The sequence below is a fragment of the Gorilla gorilla genome, chromosome 6 (genome assembly GCF_029281585.2).
Source record: "Gorilla gorilla gorilla isolate KB3781 chromosome 6, NHGRI_mGorGor1-v2.1_pri, whole genome shotgun sequence".
NCBI classification, from domain to species: domain Eukaryota; kingdom Metazoa; phylum Chordata; class Mammalia; order Primates; family Hominidae; genus Gorilla; species Gorilla gorilla.
Window position 1 is genome coordinate 52888028 of NC_073230.2, and position 20651 is coordinate 52908678.

The 20651-nt window shown below is 59.0% G+C and overlaps 4 protein-coding genes across 22 annotated transcripts in view; 1 reads left to right on the top strand and 3 right to left on the bottom strand.

Annotated features, from left to right (window-relative positions):
* Positions 1-5321, top strand: part of CCM2 (CCM2 scaffold protein) — a 90601-nt gene extending 85280 nt beyond the window's left edge. For 10 of the 18 annotated variants that reach the window (XM_055347796.2, XM_055347797.2, XM_055347802.2 and 7 more), the window contains 4 exons: positions 1595-1652; positions 2326-2437; positions 3136-3274; positions 4646-5321. In XM_055347796.2, the coding sequence (XP_055203771.1) occupies positions 1595-1652; positions 2326-2437; positions 3136-3274; positions 4646-4926 (590 nt within the window). In that variant the 3' untranslated portion in view covers positions 4927-5321. Of the gene's footprint in view, positions 1-617; positions 741-1594; positions 1653-2325; positions 2438-3135; positions 3275-4645 lie in introns of all 18 variants that reach the window. The other 8 variants (XM_055347790.2, XM_055347799.2, XM_055347793.2 and 5 more) reach the window with 1 other exon arrangement.
* Positions 5322-5423: 102 nt separating this feature from the next.
* On the bottom strand, positions 5424-9164 carry LOC129523864 (uncharacterized). The gene is given in 3 exon segments (XM_055347787.2): positions 5424-7603; positions 7606-7660; positions 7662-9164. Coding segments are annotated over 3 exon segments (1815 nt in total). The 5' UTR covers positions 9120-9164; the 3' UTR covers positions 5424-7301.
* Positions 9165-9192: 28 nt separating this feature from the next.
* LOC129523875 (DNA-directed RNA polymerase II subunit RPB1-like) lies at positions 9193-10119 on the bottom strand (the record flags this gene model as incomplete). The annotated part of the gene is made up of 1 exon (XM_055347836.1): positions 9193-10119. A coding segment is annotated over one exon (927 nt), but the record flags the coding sequence as incomplete, so codon positions are not given.
* Positions 10105-19217, bottom strand: NACAD (NAC alpha domain containing). 2 transcript variants are annotated; one of them, XM_055347786.2, is made up of 8 exons: positions 18672-19217; positions 11777-15961; positions 11424-11536; positions 11270-11341; positions 10786-10932; positions 10544-10690; positions 10308-10430; positions 10105-10191 (listed from the first exon to the last, which is right to left on the bottom strand). In XM_055347786.2, the coding sequence occupies exons 1-8, from the start codon at positions 18736-18738 to the stop codon at positions 10177-10179; spliced, it is 4869 nt and encodes a 1622-aa protein (XP_055203761.1). In that variant the 5' UTR covers positions 18739-19217; the 3' UTR covers positions 10105-10176. The 2 variants fall into 2 exon arrangements, with proteins under 2 accessions (XP_055203761.1, XP_063564603.1); XM_063708533.1 differs by having other exon boundaries at positions 11777-17413; positions 18672-18737.
* Positions 19218-20651: the final 1434 nt, after the last annotated feature.

The following is a 20651-nucleotide window of genomic DNA, read 5'->3' on the forward strand; positions in this document are numbered from 1 at the left end:
GGAAGTGGAGGCTTAGAAGTCAACAGCTTATCCAGAGGAATGTACCATATGAGTAGCAGATGATTTATCGAGCTGTAATTAAACATTCAGTTTTAGTGTGACTGGTTTGGCCCTTGCGCTTTAAAATTCCCAAAGGGCCTTTTTTTCTTTAATACTTTTTTTTACTGAGAAGTACACAAGTCATACATGTACAGTTGAATGAATTTTCATAAAGTAAACACATCATGTAACACCACTACTGGGGGTTGCTGAAGTGGGCTTCTTCCCCTGCCAGCCTTTCCCAAGACCTCCCCGTGGGATCCACACACAGATGTGCACACGTTATGCACACCCATACACACATGCATGCATTCTCTGCTTATTTCTGCCTTGGAGTTTTGCTTGCTGTGTTCTCTCTACTACAGCTGTGCCAAAACATAGCAGCATAAACAGCAGAAATATATTCTCTTATAATTCTATACGTTAAGAGTCCATTGTGGGTCCCACTGGGCTAAAGTTGGGGCGTCCACAGGGCTGGTTCCTTCTGGAGGCTCCAGAGAAGAAGCCATTTCCTTGTCTTTCCAGCTCCTAAAGGCGGCTGCATGCCTTGGCTCATGGCCCTTCCTCTGTCTTCACAGCCAGCCACGTGACCTCTTCCACAGTCACATCTTCCTTTGACTGTCAGCTTCCTCTGCATTTCAGGACTCTTGCAATCACATTGAGCCCACCCAAATTCTCCAGGGTCATCTCCCTATTTCAAGGTCAGCTGATTAGCATCCTTTACTCCCCTTTGAAATTGGTAACATATTCACCAATTCCAGGGATTAGGATGTGGACGTCTTTGGGGGGGTCATTATTCTGCCCTCCATACTTACCTTGTTCCTAGTGCCAGAAATGTCCCTTTTATCTCCCAGCCTCTGCCTCTGCTTCATTTAAAATCTTACCCTCACTGCAACACTCACCTGCCTCGCTCACAAAGCTTTCACTCACTGTCTGTGCTGGTGTGAAATGTGCCTTCCTCAGGTTTGAAATAGCAAGTTACAGTCTGTGTCACACGGACCTAATGTCATTTGTTGAATGTAGCTGCTCAGTGCCAGACCCTTTGCTGGTCTGAGGGTCTTGGGAATCCTGTGGCTTCGCTGGGTTCAGATGGGGAGTCAGACTGCCCGGCTCTGACTGCGGTTTCTGCTGTGTGACCTGGGCCAAGTTGCGTAACTCTCTGACTTACTTCCTCATCTACAAGTGAAGACAGGGGTGATATGTGCCTGGGTTAAAGGAGACAAAGCCCCAGTAACCCTGCCTGGCACATGAGCGATACCTCAAAGACAGCTTTTGTTGGCTCTGGCCATGGGTGAATGTGGACTTCAGCCCAGCCTGCAGCAGGATTTGCATTTGCCAGGATCCCCAGGAGGGGTATATGTGGGCTCAAGTCTGGGAAGCCCTGCCCTGAGGCACACAGCACATTCCAGAGTGCGGGCAGCTTGGTGAAGGACAGCAGGGTCCCTGAAGACCAGGGCTGCCGCTGTCTCCTGTAAATACAGCAGTGGGCTGGACTCAAAATGCCTCCCCACTATGTCCCTGAAAGTCATCTTAGTTTTCTGCATCTTCCTTACAGATGACTCTTCTACAAAAGTGGACATTAAGGAGACCTACGAGGTGGAAGCCAGCACTTTGTGAGTGCACATGCCACCAAGCCCTGCGGTGGGACACGCACCAAGTGCATTGCCTGGTGTTGTCCAGGCTGCAGCCAGTCAGCTCCCCCATCTCAGCTCACCCTCGCTAAGCCATCCCCAGACCTACTGTCCCCAGCTTAGTGAATGGCTGAGGCCTGGCTCGCCGCCCTCTCCTCGTAGACTTCTAGAGCCCTTGCTGTCCCTCTTGTCTCTCTCTGCCTACCTTCCCATGGCCTCCCAAGAGTGAGCTTGTAATAGGCATGTTGGATGGAGCTGTTCCCCTGCCCAAGCCTGCCGAGGCGCTGGCCTTCCAGCCCATCTCTGCCACCGCCTGGGGCTCTGTAGTAGTTCACCCACTCGTGCTCTCCATTCCTGCCACCTCCCCAACCCCGGCTCCTTCCCCTGCCCAACAATGCTGCCCACTGCCTTGACCTGTGTACTCCCTCCCTTCACTCAGATCCCAACTCAGAGCCACGCCCCCGGGGAGCCCCAGGACCAGGCCAAGCTGACCACCCTGCATGCCCGGTCAGCTCTCCTCTCATCATCATCATCACTTACATTCCTCTGTTCAAGGACAGGGACCCACACACACGGCATGGACTAGGTTTCCTGAAACGTGTGTGGGATGGAGGGTCGGGGAAGCCACCCGCTCACATACCACATTCGTTCGCAGCTGCTTCCCTGAATCTGTGGATGTGGGTGGTGCGTCACCCCACGGCAAGACCATCAGTGAGAGCGAGCTGAGCGCCAGCGCCACTGAGCTGCTGCAGGACTACATGCTGACGGTAGGCCTCCGCCGCAGGGATGCTGGGCTACATGAGGGAGGGGGTGCCCCAGGGAGGATGGGGGGAAGGGGAGGAGGAGGAGGAGCAGTGCAGGGCAGGCTGCAGTGAGTGAGGTCACCTAGAGCACTCTTGGTCAATTTTGCTGACATCACTGCCTTTTCCTGGGGATAGTCTAGGAGAGCATCAGTCAGTAGGGCTGAGTTGGGAGTGCTGTGGCCATCAGGGCTGGACTGTGGGCCTGTGCTTGGGTCCTGGGGGAGGGGAGGGAACGGTGGCCCCTGCAAGGCCACATGGCCAGACATTTTTATCCTCCCCATCTTATATAGTTCTGTCATTGCAAACTCAAGTCTTCCTGATCTGCCTGTGTGCCTGTGTGTAGCCTAAGGGCACAGGCATTGGCCCCGGGCCAGGTTGCCAACTTCCACCCTGCCCTGCTGGCTCCTGTCCCTCCCATGCACTCTGTGTTCCAGCTCAGGAGAGTGGAGCTGCCCGGGTGCCTTGGTCTCCTCTGGGTGGCCCCGTGCCAGGTCTGGTAGGATGGGGACACATTGTGGGCATTCTGATGCCCCAGCCTGTGCAGAGGTGAAGCCAGAGACAGCTGGTGCTCCGGCTGGGGTTAATGGCTGTGGCAAGGTGGGCCCGACTGCCGACTCTTGCCTACTGTGCCCAGCCCCCCATCTGGCTCTGCTGTCTTGCAGCTGCGCACCAAGCTGTCATCACAGGAGATCCAGCAGTTTGCAGCGCTGCTGCACGAGTACCGCAATGGGGCCTCTATCCACGAGTTCTGCATCAACCTGCGGCAGCTCTACGGGGACAGCCGCAAGTTCCTGCTGCTTGGTGAGTGGGCCCTGGAAAGAGGGTGGCTTGTCCAAACCTCTTGGAGAGGCTGATCCCTCCTGGGAATGTACACACGGACCCCTCAGTGGGTGCGTGCACCAGGGGCTCCATCAGGGATGGGAGATTTGAACCAGAGATGGCATGAGAGCAGAGTCCAGAGATCGGGGAATCTGCTGTGATTAGTCAGAAGGGCTTTTCCCAGGTACTGTTGGGGGCCCACCGACAGGCCTTCATTCTCCTGGGAACTCAAGCTGAGCTGGGTGGGCCCTGCCAGGAAGTAGCAGAGATCCCCCAGGAGCAGGGCTGGGAGTGAACACAACCCTGAGATTTAGGAGAAGAGTGCTGGAGGAGCCAGAGAGGCATGGGTTTTGGTGAATGTGTAGGACTTCAAGGCGGAAGGACCAGCGTTTGCCAAGACCCCTAAAATGCTCGGCACATTAGGTCAGTGCGGCTAGAGGGCTGTGTGGTCTGAGCAGCAGAGTTGGATGTTGGCCCCACACCTCTCGGGGCGGTGACTTAGCTGTGGTTTCCCTCTGCCGACACCTAGAACACAGCAAGTTTGCGGTAATGTGTTGCTAGTAGCGAGTTGAAGGCTTCTGGGTCCTGGCCTGTTTTCCCTGCAAACCAAGGAAGGTGGGTTTGTTAACCGTCGTACCGACCTGGCAGTGGCAAACGTGGATTGCCTGCCCAGGGCTCCCCGCTCTGAGGAGCATGAAGGGCTGGAGGCTGGGGCAGCCTGTCTGTACAATAGGTTCTGTCTAAGCAGTGCCTGCCCCTTCTGTGCTGGGCCCTGCATTGCCTCCTGGCATGGGACTCTGTCTGCCCCTCCACAGCGGGGAGTAGAGATTCTGAGAGACACACTAGGCTTCCCAAATAAGAGGGCAGCCCTCTGAGTTGGGGCAGTCACCTAGGTCATGGCAGGGAAACAGTGGACTTTGGCATGAGGCCTGCCTCTGAGGACTGCACCCTTGTTGCCGGGTGCCAGCAGGTGGCTTTGAGCACTGCTCTGGGCCTCAGCTTTCCCCACTGTAAAATGGGGACTTTGTGAGGACTAATAGAGAATAAGAGGAGGCCACAGGTTCTTGGCCTGTGCTGGTGCCTTGAGGCCAGGGAGTGTGCATGTGGCAGAGGCAGTAAGCTGTCAGGGCCAGCAGCAGTGTCTGTCAGGAGTTGAGGTTTTAGCCAAACTGTCTGGCCCCAGGAAGCATGATTTTAACCAGGATGCTAGATGCAGTGAGCATGGCATCAGGGTCCCCAAGGCCATGCACCAGGGGCAGCTGTGGCCCTGTCAGGGGGCTTTGAGCCCTGAGAGAATTGCTGAGTGGGCTGAGCCGAACTGGAGGTACCATGCTGGGTGCTGTATGTCTGCAGGTCTGAGGCCCTTCATCCCTGAGAAGGACAGCCAGCACTTCGAGAACTTCCTGGAGACCATTGGCGTGAAGGATGGCCGCGGCATCATCACCGACAGCTTTGGCAGGCACCGGCGGGCCCTGAGCACCACATCCAGTTCCACCACCAATGGGAACAGGGCCACGGGCAGCTCTGATGACCGGTCGGCGCCCTCAGAGGGGGATGAGTGGGACCGCATGATCTCGGACATCAGCAGTGACATTGAGGCGCTGGGCTGCAGCATGGACCAGGACTCAGCATGATGGACAGTGGATGGGGGGCACCCACGCCTTCCGTGCAGTCATCGTAGGCCTTCCCAGAAGGAGCTGCCCAGACCTGCGTGTCAGCCCTTGGTGGTGGCCAGGGAGAGGCTCCCGGCGCAGATGGCCCCGGGCGGCCCAGGTCCTCTACTGTGAAGGAGCAGGGAGCTGCCGAGGGACACGAGCCTCAGTGCGGGGTGGAAGGCTCTTTGCCTTGTCCACCAGGGCTCAGCCAAGCCCTGCAGTGTGTCCCCGCTCGGGGAGGGCCCGGCTGAGCGGGCAGGGAGAGCCAGTCCTGTCGGCTGGGCCCTTGGACGGCTGTCAGTTTTGCACATGATGTTCCTATTGTAACTCTCAGAGACCTTAAAAAGAAGTTTACTGCAATGTGAATAATTTAATCTCTGGTTGCCAAGCATGTTTCTGATCCAGTTGGGTGAAAGCCATCGGTGCCAGGAGGGGTGTCCGCTCTAGCCTCTGTCCCTGGGTCCACGTCTGCCCTGCCGCACCTGGGACTCGGCAGTGGTCCCTGGGGGCTGGGGTGGAGGAGGCAACAGCCTCTTGTGCCACAGGAAGGACTTGATTTGGACTTGAGCAGTGTGGATGTGGGGCAGGAGCGAGTGTTCTGAGGCCTTTCGTGGGCAGCGTGTGTGAGGGTAGTGTGTGTGGCGTGTGTTGGGGGCACCTTGATCTTTACATCCTGTGCACTGAATCCTTCAAGGTCACTGGCTGTGCCCCGCATCCCCCCTCCCCCCAACCCCATGCTGCAGGTTTTTTCCTCAAGCAGCCTGCACTACCCCGTGGAACAGAAATGCTATCTGAGATCTCGTCACCTTGGAGCCTGGGGGCTGGGTCTTCAGAGGCCAGTGTGCAACTCTGCGGACCCTCCCTGTGCCCTCATTGTGGGCCTGTCTCCATCCTTGTCCCATGAGCTCTTCTCCCCAAACCCTGTTGGCCTTGGTCTTGCCTATACCCTTTGGGCCCTTACAAAGCTTCCTTGGATATGGGAAGGGGTGAAGAGGTGACCTGGGTCAGGTTGTCCGGAGCCTCTCCCTCCACCGGAGAGCAGCCACAACCCTGCGGAGACCCCCAAGGGGACAGACATCTAGGAAGGAGACTGGCTGTCACATCTCCCTCCTGCCCAGGCTGGGGGCCTAGCCTTGCTGGATGGAGGGGCTGCATGTCAGGCCCCAGGGCTTCTCTGGCCCAGGCTTGGGGAAGCAGGGAGAGCCTCTGGGGCTCCATGGACACCCTGATTGTGTCCAGGCCAAGCCAGAGGATCTGGAGTATCTCAGGCACCTTCCTGAATGAGGTAGACGGGTTTGTATGGTATCACAGCTTCTGGACAGGAAGGGGCCTGGTTGGTGTTTTTTTGTTTGTTTGTTTTGTTTTGTTTTTCTCAAGATGGAGTCTCACTCTGTTGCCCAGGTTGGAGTGCAGTGGCGTGGTTTTGGCTCACTGCAACCTACACCTCCTGGGTTCAAGCGATTCTCCTGTCTCAGCCTCCCGAGTAGCTGGGACTACAGGCGCCTGCCACCACGCCCGGCTAATTTTTGTATTTTTAGTAGAGACGGGGTTTCACCATATTGGCCAGGCTGGTCTCAAACTCCTAACTTTGTGATCCGCCTGCCTCCCAAAGTGTTGGGATTACAGGCGTGAGCCACCGCGGCCGGCCCTGGTCAGTGTTTTGTGGGCGAGTTTTCCCACTGTACTGGGCTGTTGTAGAGCTGCTTACTCATGGGACCCCAGGCCAGGGCAGGCAGCAGGCTCTTTACTGTTGACACTGTCTCTAAGTTTACATGAAAATGGACATGCCCTGGAAGCATCAGGAGAGGCTGAGGACAAACCACACAGTCTCCTGGGCTCTTGCCCCCTACCAGAGCCCACCCTGTGCCAGAAGTTTCAGTGTCCCCCTTCCATCCCACTGGTTGAACATGGCCTTGCATGGGCCTTCTGTGTGGAGTGTCAAAGGAACCACATGCCTGCCCCTCCAGGGTCCATCCCAGGTGTGGCCCCCATGCTGCAGTCACTGGTCTTTGCTAGCAGAAAGAGTAGAGGACATGGAGCAGATGAAGGGACACCAGAGGGTAATGAGGGGACACCAGAGAGTAATGAAGGGACATCAGAGGGTGGTGACAGGACACCAGAGGGCAGTGAGGGGACACCAGGGAGTAATGGGGACATCGGAGTGATGAGGGGACATCAGAGGGTGATGAGGGGACACCAGAGGGTGATGGGACACCAGAGGGTGGTGAGGGGACACTAGAGAGTAGTGAGGGGACACCAGAGAGTAATGGGACACCAGAAGGTGAGGGGACACCAGAGGGCGGTGAAGGGACACCAGACAGTAATGAGAGGCATGAGAGGGTGGTGAGGGGACATCAGAGGGTGATGGGACACCAGAGGGTGATGAGGGGACACCAGAGAGTAATGAGGGGACACCAGAGAGTAATGAGGGGACACCAGAAGGTGAGGGGACACCAGAAGGTGAGGGGACACCGGAGAGTATTGAGGGGACACCAGAGGGCGATGAGGGGACACCAGAGAGTAATGGGGACACCAGAAGGTGAGGGGACACCAGAGGACAGTGAAGGGACACCGGAGAGTATTGGGACACCAGAGGGCGGTGAGGGGACACCAGAGGGCGATGAGGGGACACCAGAGAGTAATGGGACATCAGAAGGCGGTGAGGGGACACCAGAGAGTAATGGGACATCAGAAGGTGGTGAGGGGACATCAGAGAGTAATGAGGGGACATCAGAAGGCAGTGAGGGGACACCAGAGAGTAATGGGACATCAGAAGGCGGTGAGGGGACACCAGAGAGTAATGGGACATCAGAAGGTGGTGAGGGGACATCAGAGAGTAATGAGGGGACATCAGAAGGCAGTGAGGGGACACCAGAGAGTAATGGGACATCAGAAAGCAGTGAGGGGACACCAGAGAGTAATGAGGGGACATCAGAAGGTGGTGAGGGGACATCAGAAGGCAGTGAGGGGACACCAGAGAGTAATGGGACATCAGAAGGTGGTGAGGGGACATCAGAGAGTAATGAGGGGACATCAGAGAGTAATGGGACATCAGAAGGCAGTGAGGGGACACCAGAGAGTAATGAGGGGACATCAGAAGGCGGTGAGGGGACATCAGAAGGCAGTGAGGGGACACCAGAGAGTAATGAGGGGACATCAGAAGGCAGTGAGGGGACACCAGAGAGTAAGGGGACATCAGAAGGCAGTGAGGGGACATCAGAAGGCAGTGAGGGGACACCAGAGAGTAATGAGGGGACATGATAAGGCGGTGAGGGGACATCAGAGAGTAATGAGGGGACATGAGAAGGCGGTGAGGGGACATCAGAAGGCGGTGAGGGAACACCAGAGAGTAATGAGGGGACATCAGAAGGCTGTGAGGGGACACCAGAGAGTAATGGGACATCAGAAGGCTGTGAGGGGACATCAGAAGGCGGTGAGGGGATACCAGAGAGTAATGAGGGGACATCAGAAGGCGGTGAGGGGACATCAGAAGGCAGTGAGGGGACACCAGAGAGTAATGAGGGGACATCAGAGAGTAATGAGGGGACATCAGAAGGTGGTGAGGGGACATCAGAGAGTAATGAGGGGATATCAGAAGGTGGTGAGGGGACATCAGAAGGCGGTGAGGGGACACCAGAGAGTAATGGGACACCAAAGAGTATTGAGGGGACACCAGAGGGCGGTGAGGGGACACCAGAGAGTAATGAAGGGACATCAGAAGGTGGTGAGGGGACATCAGAGTAATGGGACATCAGAAGGCGGTGAGGGGACATCAGAAGGCGGTGAGGGGACACCAGAGAGTAATGAGGGGACATCAGAAGGTGGTGAGGGGACATCAGAGAGTAATGAGGGGACATCAGAAGGCGGTGAGGGGACACCAGAGAGTAATCAGGGGACATCAGAGAGTAAAAAGGGGACATCAGAAGGTGGTGAGGGGACATCAGAGAGTAATGAGGGGACATCAGAAGGTGGTGAGGAGACATCAGAAGGCGGTGAGGGGACACCAGAGAGTAATGAGGGGACATCAGAAGGCGGTGAGGGGACATCAGAGAGTAATGAGGGGACATCAGAAGGCGGTGAGGGAACATCAGAGAGTAATGAGGGGACATCAGAAGACGGTGAGGGGACACCAGAGAGTAAAGAGGGGACATCAGAAGGTGGTGAGGGGACATCAGAGTAATGGGACATCAGAAGGTGGTGAGGGGACATCAGAGTAATGGGACAACAGAAGGTGGTGAGGGGACATCAGAGTAATGGGACATCAGAAGGTGGTGAGGGGACATCAGAGTAATGGGACATCAGAAGGTGGTGAGGGGACACCAGAGAGTAATGAGGGGACATCAGAGAGTAATGAGGGGACATCAGAAGGTGGTGAGGGGACATCAGAGAGTAATGAGGGGACATCAGAAGGTGGTGAGGGGACATCAGAGAGTAATGAGGGGACATCAGAAGGTGGTGAGGGGACATCAGAAGGCGGTGAGGGGACACCAGAGAGTAATGAGGGGACATCAGAAGGCGGTGAGGGGACACCAGAGAGTAATGAGGGGACATCAGAAGGCGGTGAGGGGACATCAGAAGGCAGTGAGGGGACACCAGAGAGTATTGAGACACCAGAGGGCGGTGAGGGGACACCAGAGAGTAATGGGACACCAAAGAGTATTGAGGGGACACCAGAGGGCGGTGAGGGGACACCAGAGAGTAATGAGGGGACACCAGAGAGTATTGAGACACCAGAGAGTATTGAGGGGACACCAGAGAGTAGGGGACACCAGAGGGCGGTGAAGGGACACCAGGGAGTATTGAGGGGACACCAGAGGGTGGTGAGGGGACACCAGGGAGTAATGAGGGGACACCAGAGGGCAGTGAGGGGACACTGGTGAGTATTGAGGTGACACCAGAGAGTAATGAGGGGACATCAGAGGGTGGTGAGGGGACACCAGAGGGAAGTGAGGGGACACAAGAGGGTGATGAAGGGACACCAGAGGGTGATGAGGGGGCACCAGAGGGCAGTGAGGGGACACCACAGAGTAATGAGTGGACACTACAGGGCAGTAAGGGGACACCAGAGGGTGGTGAAGGGACACCAGAGGGAAGTGAAGGGATGCCAGATGGTGATGATGGGACTCCAGAGGGCGAGGAGGAGACACCAGAGGGCAATGAAGGGACACCGATTTATTGAGTAGCAGAGCTGAGGGAAGGCGTAGGATGGCTCCAGCTTCCGGTCAGTGGCTACATGGTCAGTTCCTGCAGAAAGAGATGGTCATGTTGGGGGAAGCACCCCGCAGTGGAGCCAACATTAGGACCCCTCGAGGCCCTTGGGGACAGCTCAGGGGTAGGGAAAGGGGCCAGTGCTCACTCACCATGATGGCGTTGACGATGTCACTGTGGTTGTCTCTCAGAGCCCGCACGGCCTTGGCCCTGGACACATTGGCCTGCGCCATCACCAGCTCAATGTCACGCAGTTCCAGCCCTGCCTCGTCCACCTGGGGTTGGGGGAGCAGGGAAGTGGCTGGAGCTGCTTGAGGTCCCTGGGGCAGAGCCCCCATGTAGCGCCTCCCACCACCCCCTGCGAGGTCCTGGAGCCCCTGCACTTCACCTCTTCCTCCTCCTCCTCTTCCTCTTCCTTGCACTCCAGCCTCACCCGGGGCCTGGGTGCTGACTCAGGGACCAAGGCTGAGGGCTCTGAGGGCACCTTAAACTTCTCAGCTGCGGCTTTGTGCACTTGCTGGGACAGGTCCTCAATCTGCAAAATGGAAGACAGCTGTGTCAGTAGAGCCTGTCCCCCCCCTTGTCCCCTATCCCTCGGATCCCCCATTCCACCACAGCCGCCACCCAGACCTTGGCCTCGCCAAAGACCACATAAGTGTCTGAGGCTGGGCTCTTGAAGACATCAGGCTTGGCGATGACAAAGAGGATGTTCTTGGACTTCTGGATGGTGATCCTGGTGACTCCCTGAATCTGCCGCAAGCCCAGCTTTGACATTGCCTGGGAGTAGAGGGCAGAGGGGGGCTCAGACCTGGTGGTGACCCACGTCGGGGGAGGAGAGCAGCACAGTGCCCAGGAAGGCAAAGTCTCCACTGCCAACTTCCCCAAGACCTTGGGCTGGTGGTTGGTCCTTCCCCATGAGCCTCAGTCTATAAGGGCCCTCTCATGACATTCCAGCCTCAGCTGTTTAGGGGAAGGTGTGTGGGTTACTGGCATGGACCCAAAGGTCCCCTGATGGATGGGATTTCATTAGCCATGGAGTGTGAGGGTCTTGGTAAGGACGTTCCCCACACAGATGGTCCCAGGCCTGAGGTCCCAGGGGGAGCCACCAGCCCACCTTTCGGGCTTTCTTCTCACTGCGACTCTGCTTGGCTTTGGCGATGGTCTCCTCACTGCCGCCTGCTGGGGCCTGGGAAAAGGTGAGGGCTGAGCATCCATGGGTGGGGTGTGGGGCCCTCCCAGAGGCCCACCCTCTTCCCTGGACTGGGCACCTGGGCTGGACACTGCACGGTCTGAGGAGCCAAGATGTCCTGCTCGTCCAGCTCGGCTGACGACTCCCCGTGGCTATCCGAATGCTGGCCCGAGCCCAGGGCCCGAGGCGAGTCTGGGGAAGGGGAGAGGTGTGAGGATGGCCTTTTGCTTCTAGGTGGTGGGGAAGGGGGTTCAGGACCCTGGCCCTGCTGCCACATCAGGGCCAGAGGAAGCAGTGCCAGCTCTCCATGGTGGCTGTGGGGTCTGGGCCCCCCACCTCGCCACCTCAGAGTCCCTCCAGCTCAGGACAGCTCTAAGGAGGAGTCCAGTTGACCCAAGCCCCAGGGCACTTCACTCCCACCCTCTGCCTTACCTTCCTCCAGGCTGTCCTCATCCTCTTGCTGCTCAGGGGCCGAGAGCCCTTGAGGGCCAGCTGGGCTCTGGGACCCAGAGGGAGGAGGCACTTGGCAAGGCGGCAAGATCTGCAAGGCCAGGTCTTTGGCATCCATGGAGGCCACCTTGGGGCTGAGGAGTGGGGAGTGAGGCGAGAGGCTGACTCGCGGCCCAGTCCCCAGAGGCTGTGTGGTTCCTGAGACAGCAGCAGCGGCAGGCTGGGCTCCTGCCTGGGGCGGTGGGAGGCCCAGAGAGCCTGGGGGCTCCTCGTCTTCCACAGAGTCTTCCTGGGGGTCCTGGCACAGGCAGGGGGCTGGGGGCTCCAGTGGGGGTAGGGCTGCCTCAGCAAGGGTACCAGGAGCAGAAGGGTCAGGGCCCAGGAGCCTGTCCGCGGGCGTGCTGGGCTGACCCTTGGCAAGGTTTTCTGGGGGCTGCAGCAAGGGGGTGCCAAGGACACTGGGTACTTTGTGGGGTTGCTCAACACTGCCCAGACCCAGTACAGGCTCCGGCTGCTGGGAGGTTGGTGCAGACGTGGGGGCAGGCGCATCAGGGCAGCCTCCCAGCACAGGCTCCGGCTGCTGGGAGGTTGGTGCAGATGTAAGGGCAGGCGCGTCAGGGCAGCCTCTGTCCAGCCTGGACACAGCCCCTACTGAAGACTCTGGGCAGGAGTCCAGACTGGCCTCTGTGGCCACAGCTGAGGGAAGCGTGGGCTCCGGGGTGGACTTGCCACTCAGGCCTCTTTCCTCCCTGGCTGGGCTCAGGAGCCGGGCCTGGCTGACCTCAGGGCAGGCAGCAGGAGGCGCCTCGGGGACCTCCCCTGCACCTCCAAGTGCTGACCTGGGTCCATGTTCCTGTGCCAGTGGCTTGAGGCCTCCTTCCTGCTGGTTCTCAACCTCCAGGGTCTCCTTTTGGGGCGAGTCAGGCTTAGCCCCATCACCTGTGTGCGCTTGCGCTTCCAGACATGCTTCCCGTCCAGGCCTAGAAAGGGCTTCTGCTATTTCCTCCCCAGCACCAGAGGCCGGCTCAGGGAGACTGAGGGCCTCCATGCCCAAAGTGGAATCCGCATCTTCCTGTGCGGCCCAAGGTGTCCCAGCTTCTGTAGCTGGCTGTGGGTCATCCTGTTGGACCTGGTCCAAGGCTGCAGGCTCCGGGACTGTAGGGAGGGCTGCATTCTTCTCCTCAGGTGCTGGCCTGGGGCCTAAGGCCGCACCTACTTCCTGCTGAGCCATGGTGGCCACAGGCTCTGTCCCTGGGGCGCAGCCTGCTTCTGCCTGCAAGGTTTGAGGGGTGGCCAGAGGCTCTGGACCTGAGGTGGGGCCTGTGTCTTGCAGAGGCAGAGGTGCTGTCATAGCGGAGTCCTGGGGTAAGGTGAGGCCCTCTTCAGCCTGCTGGGGCACAAGCGTGGCTGCAGCCACAGGCTTTGGGGCTGACGAGAGATCTGTGTCTTGTAGGGGCAGAGGCGGTGTCGTAGCGGAGTCCTGGGGTAAGGTGAGGCCCTCTTCAGCCTCCTGGGGCACAAGCGTGGCTGCAGCCACAGGTTTTGGGGCTGACGAGAGATCTGTGTCTTGTAGGGGCAGAGGCGGTGTCGTAGCGGAGTCCTGGGGTAAGGTGAGGCCCTCTTCAGCCTGCTGGGGCACAAGCGTGGCTGCAGCCACAGGCTTTGGGGCTGACGAGAGATCTGTGTCTTGTAGGGGCAGAGGCGGTGTCGTAGCGGAGTCCTGGGGTAAGGTGAGGCCCTCTTCAGCCTGCTGGGACACAAGCGTGGCTGCAGCCACAGGCTTTGGGGCTGACGAGAGATCTGTGTCTTGTAGGGGCAGAGGCGGTGTCGTAGCGGAGTCCTGGGGTAAGGTGAGGCCCTCTTCAGCCTGCTGGGGCACAAGCGTGGCTGCAGCCACAGGCTTTGGGGCTGACGAGAGATCTGTGTCTTGTAGGGGCAGAGGCGGTGTCGTAGCGGAGTCCTGGGGTAAGGTGAGGCCCTCTTCAGCCTGCTGGGACACAAGCGTGGCTGCAGCCACAGGTTTTGGGGCTGACGAGAGATCTGTGTCTTGTAGGGGCAGAGGCGGTGTCGTAGCGGAGTCCTGGGGTAAGGTGAGGCCCTCTTCAGCCTCCTGGGACACAAGCGTGGCTGCAGCCACAGGTTTTGGGGCTGACGAGAGATCTGTGTCTTGTAGGGGCAGAGGCGGTGTCGTAGCGGAGTCCTGGGGTAAGGTGAGGCCCTCTTCAGCCTGCTGGGGCACAAGCGTGGCTGCAGCCACAGGCTTTGGGGCTGACGAGAGATCTGTGTCTTGTAGGGGCAGAGGCGGTGTCGTAGCGGAGTCCTGGGGTAAGGTGAGGCCCTCTTCAGCCTCCTGGGACACAAGTGTGGCTGCAGCCACAGGTTTTGGGGCTGACGAGAGATCTGTGTCTTGTAGGGGCAGAGGCGGTGTCATAGCGGAGTCCTGGGGTAAGGTGAGGTCCTCTTCAGCCTGCCTGGGGACAATCATGGCTGCAGCTACAGGCTTTCCGCCAGAGGGGAGGTCCAGCCCTCCTTCTTCCTTCAAGTTCTGAGGAGAGTCTGGACACAATATGAGGCTTGTTTCTTCCTGTGGAGTTGGAAGTTTTTCTGCAGTGACAGACTCTTGGCCTAAGATCTCGCTGATGCCCTCCTGGGAGGGCTGAGGCATTGCCATGGCAGCAGATTCTTGTCCAGCGGTGGAGTCTGCTTCTTCCTCCCCAGCCTGTGGGGTCACTCTGGTAGCCACCTCCACCTGGAGGCCTGGGGCTACCTGCAGAGTGTGAGGGGTCACAGTGGCAGTGGACTCCTGGCCTAAAGCAAGGCCCTCTTCTGTTACTTCTGAGATCAATTCCTGTCTCTGGGACAGATAGGCCCCTCTGTCTGAGGTCTGAGGAGCAGCCTCCAGGGCCCAGGACACAGTCCCTTCCTGAGCCTGCAGCCCCTTGGCCCCACCTCTGCTCTCCTCCTCTGTCTTCTGGACACTGTCCTGGAGCAAGGTGGCCTGGGCATGGGGCTCCCCGCTGTACAGCCTCTCATCATCTGCCTCTGCGTAGGAGGCTGAGTCTGAATCAGAGGAGGCTGCAGAGGTGTCGTCCCGGAAGGCAAAAGCCTCGTCCATGCCCTCCGTGATGGACAGGTCAGACAGTGACTGCAGGAAGGAGGCGGACGTGCTGTCCTCCTCACCCTCCCCAGCCAGGTCCCCACCTGGGTCGGGATCCGCCACAGCCTCCTCTTCTTCTTCCTCTGGGGATAGCGGTGTCACCTCCACTGCCTCCACCTGAAAGATGAGGCTGCCCTGGAAGGGTAGGAGGGCTGCGGGGATCATCGGGTCATTGGCCAGGAAGTCCAGGTCGAAGAAGTGGCCCTCCTGGCCCCAGGAGGAGCTGCTGTCTGCAGAGAGGCTGGACTCAGAGGACGGGGGCTCTGGGGTCCCTGCAGGGTGCAGCTCTCGTTCATCCACCATGGACCCCCGCGGGGACAGGCCCCAGCCTGAGGGGAAGTCCAGCCCTTCAGCCGGAGCCAGCAGGCTGAGGGAACAGGAGGGTGAAGAGGCCCAGCTGTCCCCATCGGCCGTGATGTAGGAGCCCGAGGGTGAGGCGGGGGGCGAGTCCAGCAGCTCATCCCGCAGCTCAGCCTCTGAGTCCCTGGCGTCCCCGTGGGGCCCACAGCCAGGAAGCAGGGCATAGGTGGTCTTGGTGGGGGTGGAGGGAGGCGTGAAGAAGGAATCAGGGTCTGGGGGAGGGGAAGGCACAGAAAGATCACCCTGAGAACACAGCTCGGGGGGTGGGTCTGGGCTTGCGTGCCCACCCTCCCGGTCCCTGAGCGCTGTCCGGGCAGCCCTGGGTGACAGGAGGGCCTGGCACGTCTCCTCTCCCATCACAATCCGGGGCTCCAGGGTGGCCGGGAGAGGAGCCTCTGTGGACAGAGCCTGGGAAGACAGACCCTCAGGGAGGAGCATGGGGCTTGGGCCGCCCTCCCCTGGGTCCGCCCAGGCCGAGGGTGCCCCACCAGGCCCTGCATCCCAGCTGGCTCCCTCGGGCTGGGGCCGGGCACCCGGCTTGCTGGGCAGGAACGTGAGGGCCAGGTGGCTGGGCCCTGGGGTCAGAGCACAGGGCTCCCGCCGGTCCCCTCCCAGGATGGTGGTGGCAGCGGCCGCATCGCAGGACAGATCTGTGGAGATAGAGAAGATCATGAGGTGCCCCTGGATGCATCTCCTAGGCAAGGGCCAGGCCCGGGGAGATGAATTCCGGCTGCATAGGGCCCAGAGGAAGGTGGATCCAGGAAGGCAGGAGAGAAAAGAGAAGACCCTGTGCACGCTGCGTTTGAGGGAGAACTTCCAGGAGTTTTGACAGCAGAGAGCAGCTGCTAGTGGTTTCCTAGAGAGGGGTTTTGAGGGAAGTGTTGCTGGGAGTCATGAACAGACCTGCCCGGTGGCTTTTCTCAAGGACACCTCAGCAAAGAACTAGCATTTCAGCCTCTCTGGGGAGACTGGATTGCAGTTTCCATTCCACAGAATCAGTGTGGTTCAGCTGGGCTCAGTGGGAGGGGCTGGTGGTGGGAATCTGCCGGGCAGGGCCAGCCCCATCCCATGACCTCCCAATAGATGCTCCACATGAGGCAGGCGGCACCAGCACGATGCGCGCAGCTCGAACACTCTGGGCTTCATGCCTCGCTCTGCCTCCTCTCTCTGCTGTCCTTGCTACCTACACTTGAGGCCAACATGTCAGGGTTTCACCAGGCCCCTCCGACCCTGCTCCCCTCCTGCAGCCAGGGAGATGGGGAAGCCAGGGGCCACCACACGCAGCCAAGTTTCTGGAGAACAGAGATGAAGTGTCCCGTGGAGGCTTTGCTGGAGCATCTGGCCACAAGGGCAGTGGTGGGCAGGAACGGAGACCATGGAGCCCAGCAAGAGCACAGGACAGCTTCAGGGGGCCAACAGCAGCCTCTGGCTGAGTCCTCTCCTTGGTGGCAGCCACCCCATGGGTGACCACCAGTTCCTTCCCGGGTGCTGGGAGTTCCCACCCTGCCCTGTGGGCCTTCTCTGGGTCCCATGATGCACTCCCCCAACCCCCTGGGCAGGCTTCAGTATGAGGAGGCTCTGGTACTCAGTAAACGTCTGTGAGCTAACACACCTCCAGCTGAGAAAGGAGTCCGTAGGAAGTAGCCCTCATGGGTCAGAAAGGACTTAGGGGACTCAGGAAGATGGAAGAAAACCCCTCCGAGGTTGCAGCACACCAGACCGCTATGGTTTTCTGCCTCCTGGACTCTTACTGGCCTGTATTTTATCACAGGCGAGATCACATTGCACATTCAGTTTTGAATCTAGCTGTTTTCACCCAACCTAATCTCATAAGCATTTTCCTGTGTGCTCTAAATGCTCATAAGCCTTATTTTAAATGTCTCCATTATGTCCACTCCCTCATTTGGACCTAGGCCAAAGGCACCTCTGTTTGAAGCATCCAATGAAGGCCCTTCAGAGCCCAGGCCAGGTCTTGCCCAAGGTGGGGGAGCGGCGGCACACAGGGGCCAGCTCTCCAGGCTGCAGATGCCTGCCTGGTGGCTCCTGCTCTCCCGCACTCACTGGTGACCAGGACAACATCTCTTGCACCTCAGCTTTCTCATCTGCAAAGCAGAGCCAGGATTAGAGTTGAAGCTGAAAGAAGGGGGACCCTGTTGCCAGGCTGCTCCAGCTCCCCTCAGCAGCATCAGAGCCCTGAGCCCTGAGCCACCAGCCAAAACTTGTCACCCGAGGGCTTTGCTGCTGGGGTGATGGGACATCCAGGGGGTCCTGAGACAAGGGGGTCCTTTGGGTTCTTGCATGCCTGACACCCAACATCAGGAGTGGGCGTGGCTGGTGGGGCATCACTGGGTGCCCTGAAGCTGGGCTCTTGGTTCTGGCCCGTGGTGTGGCCCCCAGGGCAGGGGAACGGCTGAGCTGTTGGGATGGAACAGAAACCAAAGGCCAAAGGTTTTTAGAACTCATTCAAGGTCACCAAGCAAGCCAGAACAGAGCCAGCACAAGACCCTGGGGCTGGGAAGTCTGGGCCTGCACTCCCTGCCTCCCACCTAGAGCAGAGGCCTGTGTCACCCCAAACCAGGCCCCAGGCCCCAGCACTGGTCCCATCTCTGGGTGACTTCTTGCCCACAGCAAGGTGCCCTTGGCCCTACCCACACATGGCTGACCTCCACGCCAGGACTGTCCAGGCTCGGCTCTTTCTAGGCCCCGGTAGACCCCATCAGCCTCCACCAGCATTTGTTGACCCAGTCTAAGGACAGGTGGTCTGCACACCCAGGGCCATTGCTAATCAGGCCACCTCCCCCAAGGCCTTCCACCTTCCAGACCCAACTTAGGCTTTCTTCCACTACCTGGCCCTCCATCCGGGCTTCCTAGGCTCTGGCCAGTCCTGCTCCTCCCTCCAGAGCCATGACCAGTCGCCGGCCCAGGACAGACCGGGTGCAACTGAGGACCCTCCCGGTGGTCACCTGATCGTACTGGGGGTATCAGCCGGACACCCCGCCTCCAGAACCCGCTGCCTCTGTCCAGAGCGGCCCAGCCCCAGCAGGCTGGCAGCTCGGTGCAAACAACGGGATGCAGCGGGCGGGATGCGAGCCCCACGATCCCTGGGTCGGAAGCCAAGGGCTTAAGCCCCCACGTCCTTTCTGGCTCGCGGCGGGCACTTCGTGCGCCCCACCTTCCTCGCAGTTCCGAGAGAGGCGGTAGCAGGGTTCAGATGGAGGGAAGGACAGGGCGCGGAAAGGGGAGGGGACTCGAGGGGGGCCAGGGGGATGGGGGAGAGGGGTGAAAGGTGAGCGATGGAAAGAGAACCCGGGCTGGAGAGGGGAGACGCTGGAGGCAGGGAAAGAGTGGCCACGGCCTCACCTGTGCGGGGCCCGGGTCGGTCCGCCTCGGGCAGCAGCAGCTCGGCGCGGGCAGCCTCCCCAGGCATGGCCTAGCCGTGCGCCCGCCCGTCCCTCAGTCCTTCCGACCCTCCGTCAGTCCGTGCCGCCGCCCCGCCGAGCCTGCGCGGCCACCGCCCCTCGGCCGGGCGGTGGGGGCAGTGGGTGACGTCAGGCCGCCCCGCCCGCCTGTCCCAGCGAGTGAGCGTGCGCGGGCTCGCCAGGCACTGCGGAGGGCGTGGGGGGGGCTCCCTCCCCGCCCCCACCCCACCCAGCTGTGGCCTCCCTCTCGCTGTGGGCGGTTTCGAGGGGGAGCGGGGGTGGGCGCCTGCGCCCGGTCCCACCCTTTCCACAGCATTTACGAGGGAGGGTTTCAGGGCCAATTGGAAGCTGGGTTGCCTCAGGGTGGCATTAGCCCGTGGCCGGGAAGAGGCGGGGACGCCCCTAGAACCCTGGTTGTGGGAGACTGGGGAGGTGGTTGGGATTCTGGGATGCTCGGAGCGCTTTGGGTGGAGTTGGCGGCGCAGCCTCCTTCCCCGCTGACCAAGCAGAGGGTGCAGGGCCTGGGGAGGGAGAGGGCCCCGCCCAGCCCGATGCCTCCATCCAAAAGGTGAGCTGGAGCTGCAGCTCTGGAGTGATTGGCTGGTCCTGGCAGTCGTCGGTCTCCGTGGCAACCGCCTCCTGTCTCCATGGCAACCAGGGATGGAGCCGACGAGAGCGCACCAGGGAAGGCGGCCCGGATGGGTCGGTCTCCAGGTCTCTTGGCAACTCGGTGATCTGTCCCATCATCTCCCCTCCACCCCCACACTAGGCAGTAGAAGGAAAAGGGAAGAAAGTGTTTCCCTCTATTCCTGGCAGCACCCTCTGCCACACCTCCCAGGAGGAAGCCCGCCCCGTGAATTTCCTGAAATGCCTCTTGCTTTCACACAGGCTACTGCGCCACCCAGATTCACTGAGCACCCCTCCTCCCCCGTGCCAGGCACCAGGGAGACAGATGAATGAGACATTGTCATCACCCCTGACTGGGGTGGGGGGAATCAGAGTAGCCATTGTCACAGGCAGGGAGGGAGGTTTCAACATCCTCAGTCTTCTGTGGGTTCTAACTTTGAGCTCATGAAGCCAGGGGCTGCCCTCTGACTTCCCCAGACCTGCCTCAAGGCTCAGTGCTACACACCTGGCTGCCTGCTGGGCATCTCTCCCCGCTGTACCCCAGGAATCAGACACACCACACCATTAGAATTAACATCAACTTTAAACAATCTCTTCCAGAAAACAAAAGAGAAGGGGACACTTCCTAACTCATTTTATAAGGCAAGAAATATCCTGATGTCAAAACTAACAATGTGTCGCCAGGCGCGGAGGCTCACGCCTGTAATCCCAGCACTTTGGGAGGCCGAGGCTGGCGGATCACGAGGTCAGGAGATCGAGGCCATTCTGACTAACGTGGTGAAACCCCGTCTCTACTAAAAATACAGAAAATGAGCCGGGCGTGGTAGCGGGCTCCTGTAGTCCCACCTACTCAGGAGGCTGAGGCAGGAGAATGGCGTTAACCCGGGAAGCGGAGGTTGCAGTGAGCCGAGATCGCGCCACTGCACTCCAGCCTGGGCGACAGAGCGAGACTCCGTCTCAAAACAAAACAAAACAAAACAAAACAAAAAAACTAACAAAGTGTCAATACACCCCAAGACCCCCAAAACGAAAACTGCAGACCAGCATCTCTCATGAATTCAGGCACAAAAATTCTCAATATTGGCAAATCAAATATAATGATGTATAAAAAAAATACACCACGACCAAGTGGAATTTATTCCACGTATGCAAGGCTGTTTTGACAGTTGAAAATCAATCAACAGTAATCCAGAACACCAACAGGCTAAAGAAGAAAAATTATGGTATCCGTTGACACAGAAAATGTGTTTGACATAACCAACATCATTCATGATTTAAAAAAAACACTTTCAGC

What these genes read in the sequence shown, in the direction of transcription:
- NACAD (XM_055347786.2), bottom strand. Translation starts at nt 18,738, where the DNA reads ATGCCTGGGGAGGCTGCCCGCGCCGAGCTGCTGCTGCCCGAGGCGGAC. An exon ending in CCGTGCAGTGTCCAGCCCAG is followed by an intron (nt 11,342 to 11,423) that starts GTGCCCAGTCCA and finishes ACCTTTTCCCAG; the next exon opens with GCCCCAGCAGGCGGCAGTGA. An exon ending in GTGAGAAGAAAGCCCGAAAG is followed by an intron (nt 10,933 to 11,269) that starts GTGGGCTGGTGG and finishes CTCTACTCCCAG; the next exon opens with GCAATGTCAAAGCTGGGCTT.